At 45.9% G+C, this 11,229-nt stretch overlaps 1 protein-coding gene across 1 annotated transcript; it reads right to left on the bottom strand.

Moving 5' to 3' along the window:
- Positions 1-5,941: 5,941 nt before the first annotated feature.
- LOC110516585 (C-X-C chemokine receptor type 4) lies at positions 5,942-7,750 on the bottom strand. The gene is made up of 2 exons (XM_021594980.2): positions 7,555-7,750; positions 5,942-7,371 (listed from the first exon to the last, which is right to left on the bottom strand). Exons 1-2 carry the CDS (start codon positions 7,567-7,569, stop codon positions 6,265-6,267), a joined length of 1,122 nt encoding a protein of 373 aa, XP_021450655.1. The 5' UTR covers positions 7,570-7,750; the 3' UTR covers positions 5,942-6,264.
- Between the last annotated feature and the right edge of the window lie 3,479 nt (positions 7,751-11,229).

Genomic DNA, 11,229 nt, shown 5'->3' with positions numbered 1-11,229 from the left:
AGTTTGGCATGTCGAGGATCGCTCGGACCTTGTCTGGGTCCGGCTACAGAGCTTTTGCCGAGAGAATATGGCCATGGAAGTGGACGTCTTTCACCATGAACTGCAGCTTCTTCAGGCCAAGACGAAGCTTAACTGATCAGCAGTGCTCCATCAGTGCCAGGAGCTTCACATCGTGGTCGCGTTCTGCTTCTTCATCTGTGTCACCACAGCCTACGATCAGGCCATCATCGGCGATGGTTGCAATGCCCTTGAGCCTAGCCAGTAACTCGTGCTGCTTGCGTTGGTATACCTCAGGCGCCACTGAGACATAAAACGGGAGCTGCTTTCTTCGTCCAGCTTGCATTGAAGGAATGCATCTCGGGCATCCTTTCCAAATCCTGGCCTTGGGAAGCTTGTAGAGGACATCCTCTAGTGTTGGCATGATGTAGTGGGATCGTTTCAGTGCTTGGTTCAAATGCTTTGGGTCGATGCAGACCCTCAGCTTCTCTGTTTTTTTCACTATGACCATATTGTTGTAGCAGTCAGTTGGTTCAGTCACAGATGTCATGTTGCCATCGGCCTCATACTTGTCCAGCTGGGCCTTCACAGCCACTTTCATTGCAATGGGCACATTGCGAGGAGCAAACTGGACTGGAGTGATGCTCTCATCCACTTCAAAGTGTACCTCCCCAGGCACTGATTCAACTGGCCTGTTGAATACATCGTCATATCTGCTGAGTAGTTGTTCTTTGGACAGGAGTCCATGCTGTACATGATCCACCATGTGCAGGTCATTTGGTACAGTGAACTGCATCAGTCCCAGGAGTTCGCATGTAGAGCCTGAGAGAAAAGGATGTTGACTGGTTTTCACAATCTCAAACTCCAGCTTGTGTTTGCGTCCCTGAATAACATATTCGGTCTCAAAAGGTGCCCATAGAGCTCATTAGCTCTCCTGAGTACAGCTTTAGTCTAGTATCGCTGGGCAATAGATGTGTGTCAGGTGCCAGATTGATTTTGTCTTTGTAGCTCATTACGTTGCATTATGTTGCATGTAGCACCGGAATCCAGTTGACATAGGCCTACATTTTGTATGTCGCAGTAGTAGGACCAATGCCGTGTGTAGCCCACTAAAAGAAGTAGGCAAGCATTCACTCTATAATCATTCACTTGCATTACACAGTTGTTGAGTGATAGGCTAAGTGATGTGAATACTATAAAACGCCACAGCCTAATTTTTCGCCCACTCCGTGTTCTTTTGCTATAGTGTGTGCTCGTGTGTGTAAAACTCTCCCACACAGAAAATATTTCCCATTTGGAGACGTTGTGGTTTACTTACACTCATTGCATTGTGTCACAAATTCGACAGCAATCTAGTTCAAGTTATGAAGCCTGTGAGAATCTTTAATAGTCTAGTGGTGCTCATATTGTTGAGCTGATCTGTGTGTGTTGGTAGGTGCAAATTATGTGTAGGCCTTCTGCAGCTACAGATACACTTGCATGTCCCAGCAGGCACATATCTTTGTGTCACATAAAACGACAGTTGTTGATACACTACCGTTCAAAGGTTTGGGGTCACTTAGAAATGTCCTTGTTTTTGAAAGAAAAGCCATTTTTTTGTCCATTAAAACAACAAATTGATCAGAAATACAGTGGACATTGTTAATGTTGTAAATGACTATTGTAGCCGGAAACGGCTGATTTTTTATGGAATATCTACATAGGCGTACAGAAGCCCATTATCGGAAACCACTCCTGTGGCATGTTGTTATAGCTAATCCAAGTTTATCATTTTAAAAGGCTAATTGATCATTAGAAAACCCTTTTGCAATTATGTTAGCACAGCTGAAAACTGTTGTTCTGATTTAAAGAAGCAATAAACTGGTCTTCTTTAGACTCGTTGAGTATCTGGACCATCAGCATTTGTTGGTTCAATTCCAGGCTCAAAATGGCTAGAAATGAAGTACTCGTCAGTCTATTCTTGTTCTGAGAAATAAAGGCTATTCCAAGCGATAAATTGCCAAGAAACTGTAGATCTCGTACAACGCAATGTACTACTCCCTTCACAGAACAGCGCAAACTGGCCCTAACCAGAATAGAAAGAGGACTGGGAGGCCCCGGGGCACAACTGAGCAAGAGGACAAGTACATTAGAGTGTCTAGTTTGAGAAACAGAAGCCTCACAAATCCTCAACTGTCAGCTTCATTAAATAGTACCCGTGAAAACACCAGTCTCAATGTTAACAGTGAAGAGGTGACTCAGGGAGGCTGGCCTTTTAGGCAGAGTTGGAAAAAAAAGCCATGTCTCAGACTGGCCAATAAAAAGAAAAGATTAAGATGGAGGAACTACTCCCAAGCTTAATTGCACCCACCATAACCCTTCCTCTTACAGACAACTCCTGGTGCAAACCCTGGGCTAAGGCACCTCTCATGTCTCTATTAGAACTCATGATTAATAATACTTAAAGATCGGATATCCAAACCCATCACTGGCATGTCAACTGAGCCAAGATCACAGTCAAATGGATTTAGCTGATTTGGTCACTCATCTGTAGATTTATTTTTGCATTTCCCCTGCATGCTTGCGTTCAGTTCATTCAGTATCCCGAATATTTATGTTAAGTAGGCAAGGATACACATTTTCTTTTCATTACACAGAAATTCAACAAAGTTTTTTTTTTTTTACATCCATTGCGAATGACAACAGTTCCTCTCTCAATTCGAAAACTCTTTCCAACATTGCCCTCAAAAACCACCAAGCTTCGGTGTGAAATAGAATATTGTCATGCTCTGATCTCATTTCTCCACATAGTTTTGCGTGCGCTATGTAGTTCATAATCGAAGTTACCTGCTGCATATCTCCGAGTTCTGCGCTCAACTATTTTGCCGCCAGTTGCTCTCGGTGTATTCATAATAGCTCAGTGGGTGTATCATACAATGCGTTCATATGGCAGAGGGAGACACATTCATAACTAGAGTGCAGAGGCCTGTCTGCCGTCGCATGATAGATGGAGCTCCATCTGTGCAAAAGCCACCATTCAATCGCATGGAATCTGTTTTTCGTCAATATTGCCTCGCAGCACACTGAACATCCCTGAGACAGAAATATATGGCCTTGTGAATAACATCCCCCGACATGTAGCGAGCAAAAGACAATGCATGGGCATCTCGGCCCTAGCAGCGAACATCCGTTTGGAGAGTATATGGTGGGTGGGGTATGTTGAGTCATTCAGTCACCCGAGTTTCCTCCTGATTGCTAGCAATAGCATCAATTCTTAGTTTCACAGTGTTATATGACAAAGGTATTGATGTGAGTTTCTGAGCCTCTGCCTCCCCACACGTTGTTTTCACCACATCAGTGGTGGGCGGTCATATCGAAATCTCTGCAATAGTCTGTGGTTTCATAGCGTAGCGTGCCTAGCCATTCACCGTGGTAATGATTCAAGTGCAACTGTCAAGTGCGGTCTTTTCCCACGATCTAAGAACTCTCTCTGGTTGAATTTTAACTTTAAGATTTTTATCATTCTCATTGAGATTTTTAAGGTTATCCACATTACAGTGATTTTGAGAGACAAAGACGATAAAATATGCAATTTATATATATATATATATATATATATATATATATATATATATATAGTGGGGCAAAAAAGTATTTAGTCATCCACCAATTGTGCAAGTTCTCCCACTTAAAAAGATGAGAGAGGAGATAGGTACACTTAAACTATGACAGACAAAATTTGAAAAAAAATCCAGAAAATCGCATTGTAGGATTTTTAATAAATTTATTTGCAAATTATGGTGGAAAATAAGTATTTGGTCAATAACAAAAGTTTATCTCAATACTTTGTTATATACCCTTTGTTGGCAATGACAGAGGTCAAACGTTTTCTGTAAGTCTTCACAAGGTTTTCACACACTGTTGCTGGTATTTTGGCCCATTCCTCCATGCAGATCTCCTCTAGAGCAGTGATGTTTTGGGGCTGCTGCTGGGCAACACGGACTTTCAACTCCCTCCAAAGATTTATGGGGTTGAGATCTGGAGACTGGCTAGGCCACTCCAGGACCTTGAAATGCTTCTTACGAAGCCACTCCTTCGTTGCCCGGGCGGTGTGTTTGGGATCATTGTCATGCTGAAAGACCCAGACACTTTCATCTTCAATGCCCTTGCTGATGGAAGGAGGTTTTCACTCAAAATCTCATGATACATGGCCCCATTCATTCTTTCCTTTACATGGATCAGTCGTCCTGGTCCCTTTGCAGAAAAGCAGCCCCAAAGCATGATGTTTCCACCCCCATGCTTCACAGTAGGTATGGTGTTCTTTGGATGCAACTCAGCATTCTTTGTCCTCCAAACACGACGAGTTGAGTTTTTACCAAAAAGTTATATTTTGGTTTCATCTGACCATATGACATTCTCCCAATCTTCTTCGGGATCATTCAAATGCTCTCTAGCAAACTTCAGACGGGCCTGGGCATGTACTGGCTTAAGCAGGGGGACACGTCTGGCACTGCAGGATTTGAGTCCCTGGCGGCGTAGTGTGTTACTGATGGTAGGCTTTGTTACTTTGGTCCCAGCTCTCTGCAGGTCATTCACTACGTCCCCTGTGTGGTTCTGGGATTTTTGCTCACTGTTCTTGTGATCATTTTGACCCCACGGGGTGAGATCTTGCTTGGAGCCCCAGATCGAGGGAGAATATCAGTGGTCTTGTATGTCTTCCATTTCCTAATAATTGCTCCCACAGTTGATTTCTTCAAACCAAGCTGCTTACCTATTGCAGATTCAGTCTTCCCAGCCTGGTGCAGGTCTACAATTTCATTTCTGGTGTCCTTTGACAGCTCTTTGGTCTTGGCCATAGTGGAGTTTGGAGTGTGACTGTTTGAGGTTGTGGACAGGTGTCTTTTATACTGATAACAAGTTCAAACAGGTGCCATTAATACAGGTAACGAGTGGAGGACAGAGGGGCCTCTTAAAGAAGAAGTTACAGGTCTGTGAGAGCCAGAAATCTTGCTTGTTTGTAGGTGACCAAATACTTATTTTCCACCATAATTTGCAAATAAATTCATAAAAAATCCTAGAATGTGATTTTTGGGATTTTTTTTCCTAATTTTGTCCGTCATAGTTGAAGTGTACCTATGATGAAAATTACAGGCCTCTCTCGTCTTTTTAAGTGGGAGAACTTGCACAATTGGTGGCTGACTAAATACTTTTTTGCCCCACTGTGATATATATATATACTTTTTTTTTTCTTTACTAGGATTTTGGAAATTCTCCGGCAACCACATTTTCATATCAGGGACCCCTCGTTTGAAAACAGCTGCCCTATACACACACGCACAGGAATATTTTTCTGTTGTTAAGATGCAAAAAAATCCTCTGCTGTTATGAATCACTCACACCTGGCCCAGTGTCACACATCTGAACATGGCCACCAGAGAAGTTTTGGGCTGACGAAGTAATAAAGGCCTAGTGCATCAATTTTTGTGAGAAATACTTTTTTCCCCACTTTTCTTTTGTCTGTATTATTTTTTGGGGTGATTTATCAGGGGGTGCTGTAGCCCCCTCAGCACCCCTACTTCCTGTGGCTATGGTCTGAAACATCAGCCAATTTCATTTTCAATGTGAATGTATGTGTGTGGGTAGGGGGGCAGCAATGCCATGATGATAGTAACAGGATGTGACACACACAAATAGCCCCTTACCTGTGTGGGTGGGGGGTATACAGTTCCCATAACAACATCTGGAGAAACAATAAATGTCCACCCCCTCCCCTGCCCAGACACACAGCAGGATGTTTTAAGCTTGACTGGCCAACCGCACCACGGGGATTTATCTGTTTCACTTTCAAGAGCGTAAAGATACACACTCATCTCTCTTTCTCTTTCTCTCTGACACACACACACACACACACACACACACACACACACACACACACACCGTAACACCACTCAACGAGAGAACCAAGTAAAGATTAATCATGGTTTTGTTCTACATTTTATTACAAACATGTTAGAAGTTTTAAAAAAAGCATACATACATACATACATACATACCATAACAACAGTGAATGCTGGCAAAGCAAAAAATATTTACAAAACAATCTCAAGACATTAGAAAGAACTGACCAGCAGTCTTACTCTCCTTACTCTCTCTCTCTCTCACACTCACACACACACACACTCACACACTCACACACACACACACACACACACACACACACACACACACACACTCACACACTCACACACTCACACACACACACTATTAGGCTATAGACTAATATCTTTCTTAGCTGGAGTGCAGACTAGATGACTCTGACTCTGTCGTTGTGGACGTCGTGGCGCCTGTTCGTCTACGCGGGAGAATCTTCAGGCTGGACATGCGTGTAAGTGTGAGGGCGCGGCGAGCAGAACTCTTGAAACCCACTCCCAGGAAGGCATAGAGCAGCGGGTTCAAGCAGCAATGGGCGTACGCCATTGGCTCAGACACCGCTAACCACAACCCCAGGCCTGACTCCAACGTACAGCCCCGCGGGATCAGCTCCAAGCGGAGGAGAGCATCCACTGTGATGCCAATGCAGTACGGCAGCCAGCAGAGGAAGAAACAGAGAACCAAAGCCACAGTGGTCCGCACCGCCCTCCTCTTCTGCCTCTGGCCTCCCAGAGGGCCGCGGGTCAGCCTGGACACGATCACACAGTAACACACCAGTAGAACCAGGCCCGGCACCACCAGCCCCACCAGCACCGTCTGAAGGTGAAACAGGGACACCCACAGTGGGGCGTTCTCTGGCGGATAGAGCCTTGCACACACCATCTCCCCTTCCCCTGCCTCCTGGGTCCGAGCGAACACCATGTCTGGGAAAGCGAGGAGACCAGCCGGCAGCCAGGCACCAGCGTACACATACCTGTGAGCTAGCCGCTGCCGGATGTGTGTGGTGCTGGTGTCCGTGGCTTTGACCACGGCCAGGTAGCGGTCCAGACTGATGAAGGCCAGGATCAGCACGCTGCCATACAGGTTCACCGTGTAGATGACGTGCACGCCGACACATGTGACTGCTCCAAAGCGCCAGTCCCCTAGTGCTGCATCCACAGCCCAGAAGGGCAGCGCCAGCACGAAGAGCAGGTCGGCGGCGCAGAGGTGCAGCCGGTAGCGGTCCGTTAGGCTGAGGCGGGCCTTCCGCTGGCAGCCCAGTACAAACACCACCAGGCCATTCCCGGTGATCCCCAGGGTGAAGATGAAACCGTACACCACCGGGATGAAGACACGCTGCACGCTGGGGCTCAGCAGTTCACGGTCACATGGCTCCTCAAATCCAGCGCCGAAATCGCCCAAGCCAGAACCAAAACCGGAAATTGTGTCATTGTAGTCATAATCCGATTCTGGTATCACAAAGTGCTTCAGAGAGAGGGAGAGAGAAGGATAATTGAGTACACTTAAAAAATATGATGTGCACAATTTTAAGAACCAATTCTACAATCTGATTAGTGATTAACATGATAACCAAGACAAATGCCGACAGCCATACAAAGTCCCAGAAAGGTTTTGTTAACAAGGCCTAAATGCTGAAACAATCCATACCTCGTAGTAGGACATGATGGAGACAGCTATATGTTTGTCTCTCCCTCTGTTCTCTCCTGCCACGTCTGTCTTTCTCTTCTCCAAATGGAGTAAAGTTCTGTACCCGGTGAGGTTAAATAGCTGAGCCTACCCTTCTTCCACCCTTGCTCCGCCCCCAACACACACACACACACACACACACACACACACACACACACACACACACACACACACACACACACACACACACATCTGTGTCCCACTGAAATGCTTTTCCTGTTTTCGAGGTGTCAGGTGCTGAAAGTGTCTCTATCGCAGGATATTTGAGTGTGTGCGTGTATGTGTGTGTGTGTGTGTGTGTGTGTGCGCACGCGCGTGTGTGCGCGCCTTTGTTTACAGTTTAGGCCCCTAACGTCAAATCTGTGAGAATAATATTGTTGACAATGGCATGATGATATAATGCTGTTGCTGTCTATTGACAGTCAAACCATAAAGGAGAGGGGAAACATTATAAACACATTCTCACCGCCCACCTGTATGTACGAGGGTACAGCTACTGTGTGTGTGTGTGAGATAAATTGAGACTGAGGGAGAGCAAGTTTGTGTTTGCACCACTTTGTCCCTTTGACACAGAGCTGAATCAGAACAGTCCTGCATGAGTGGCACCATGAAGAAGTGCACAGGTGTGTGAGAGAATTCTCTGACTTGCGTCATCTGATATGATTATTATTGTGTGTATGTGTGTGTGCTATTATTCTCAGATCAGATAGTGTCTCCTCCCGTTCTCCGTTCTGTTAAATACCATGTTCTCCCACGGGTTCTTTGACAATAAATGAACCGTGTGTGTGTGTGTGTGTGTGTGTGTGTGTGTGTGTTATAACCGTGTCCATACATACTCCAGGCGCACGGTGCCATTGCGCATTTTGGACTCTCAGTCTACCCACAGCCTGTGAAGGGATCAGGTAGATGTGTGTTTAGGGTTGTGGTATAGACTGGGTGTGATGTTCGTTATAGGTGAGGCATATCCTGTACAGACATAGACTCAGACCCAGACAACACTGACGAAGGTGTCACCCCGCCCTTAACCACTCTCAAACCCTTATACAGTAGGATCTTAATTTGAGCCAGTTTGCTACAGCAGGAAAATACTCCTGCAGCAACAGGAAATGTGAATTGTTATGTGGATGATCATTTATGTTTTGTATGGGTTGATACATTTTGCGTCAGGGCAAATAGACTGACATTTCAAAATGGAAATTACAAACTTCAGAAGCATTTTTAAACCTTGAATAGACGACACGTTTGAATTTCCTCCTTTGCAAGAAAATTGCCATCGACACAGTGGTCGAATTAAGATCCTAAATCTGTACCCTCCCTCCCTCCCTCCCTCCCTCCCTCCCTCCCTCCCCTCCCTCCCTCCCTCCCTCCCTCCCCTCCCATCACCAACACTGTATCTCCCTCTCCTCATAGGCCTAATTAAAGACCTCCTGGACTTAGAACTCCACGTTACTTAGAACTCCCACTCTCATGTAGACTCCAAAAGACTGAAGTGAAAATACCTTTTTTGGGGATTGTTATCAGGCCTTAAGACACGAATATGAACACTACTGCAGCAGAGACTCTTGTAGGCCTACAACGCTTACAGTATATGGGCATGGACTGAATCAGAACACACACACAGGCGAGCAGGTGTTTCTGGTCTAACAGGGTTGCCATGGAGCCTGTTCCAACGACAGCGCTGGTGACCAGCTGGTTTAGCTCCATACCTTCAGCTGTTTAAAAGACCACCCGAGGGACACACACACGCGCGCACGCATGCGCACACACACCAGAACAGAGGAGCAAGAAAATGGTATTTCTGCACATACAGCGAGTGTAAAATAAAAGGTAGTAGAAAGAAACAGTAGGGAACAATAGGTTGGGAACTCACAGTATTGCTGCAGCTGCTGGCCAGCTGAGCCGTTTCAACTTAGAGCCAAGTAGGTTACATGGGAGGGTGGCTTGGTGAGTGACGAGCAGAGTCAGTTTTCCCAGGGCCTCTCAAGCACTTCCCACACACACATGGAAGCAGTAGAAACAGAAGCTGGAAGTTGACTGCCACTCCCAGCATTAGAACGGAGCTTCCTGGAGGAGAGAGGGAGGAAGAGGAGGAGGAAGAGCGAAGAAAACAGAAAGAAGAGAGGAGAAGACAAGTCAACACTCCCTAACAAGTAACCATTCCCGAATCAGTCACCCCACAGCCACATACACGGATGCACGCACGGCCACACACACACACACACACACACACGGATGCACAAGGCATACCCCACATCCAAATCGTACCACTTCCCAAACCCCATGCAGCTGCTAATGTGTCAGGGGTTTGGTGACACACACACACACACACACATTATTCTCCTCTAGTCATGGAGTATTCATAACAGGAAGGACTTCCTCCCTCTCTACTTGGGAAAAGCAAACAGCTGGAAAGCTCTCTCACACAGACACTCCTGTACACATGCAGACACGTACACGCACACACACCTGTAAAGATATGTATATCCAGCTTTGAAACAGACACAAATGCCCTCAATTTGAATCCCTCATTCTTCTCATCACTCGTCTCCTCTATTTTCCTCTCTCCTTCTAACCCCCAGCACCACTCTAGTGATGGTCTAAACGCTTGGGGGGGGGGGGGGGGGGGGGGGGGGGGGGGGGGTGTACTGGTCTACTGCCTACAGAATGTTAACTCCTCCGTCAATGCAAGACAGACTTTCCTGTTGGTGAGACTCTGAACAATCCTGGGAAATTCAGACGGAGATGGACTACATCTTAAAGGGGATAGTACACCATTTTGGTAATGAAGCCCATATTGAACGCAGAGACATAGAAAATAGTATCCACACGTTCATCTGACTCTGGGGGAGTACACTGAATAAAAGAAATATAAAAATGCAACATGCAACTAAGTTACATTTCATATAAGGAAATGAGTCAACTGAAATGAATGCATTAGGCCCTAATCTAGGGATTTCACATGACTGAGATTACAGGTATGCATCTGTAGGTCACAGATCGCTTTAAGAACGAGGTAGGGGAATAGATCAGAAAAACAGTCAGCATCTGGGTGAGACCGTTTGCTTCATGCAGCTTCACACATCTTCTTCGCATACAGTTGATCAGCCTGTTGATTGTGCCCTGTGGAATGTTGTCCCACTCCTCTTCAATGTCTGTGAGAAGTTGTTGGTTATTGGCGGGAACTGGAACACACCGTTGTACATGTTTATCCAGAGCATCCCAAACTTGCTAAATGGGTGACATGTCTGGTGAGTGCTCAGGCCATGGAGGAACTGGGACATTTTCAGATTCCAGGAATTGTGTCCAGATCCTTGCGGTATGGGGCCGTGCATTACATGCTGAAACATGGAGGTGATGGCGGCGGATGAATGGCACGACAATAGGCCTCAGGATCTTGTCACTGTATCTCTGTGCATTCAAATAGATAAAATCGATTAAATGCAATTGTGTTCGTTGTCCGTAGCTTATGCCTGTCCATACCATAACTCCACCACCACCATGGGGCACTCTGTTCGCAACATTGACATCAGGAAACCGCTTGCCCAAATGAAGCCATCCATGCTGTCTGCCATCTGCCCGGCACAGTTGAAACCGGGATTCATCCGTGAAGACCACACTTCTCCAGCGTGCCAGTGG

This window comes from Oncorhynchus mykiss, chromosome 28 (assembly GCF_013265735.2).
Source record: "Oncorhynchus mykiss isolate Arlee chromosome 28, USDA_OmykA_1.1, whole genome shotgun sequence".
NCBI lineage: Eukaryota > Metazoa > Chordata > Actinopteri > Salmoniformes > Salmonidae > Oncorhynchus > Oncorhynchus mykiss.
This window is presented reverse-complemented; position numbering and strand designations above follow the sequence as displayed.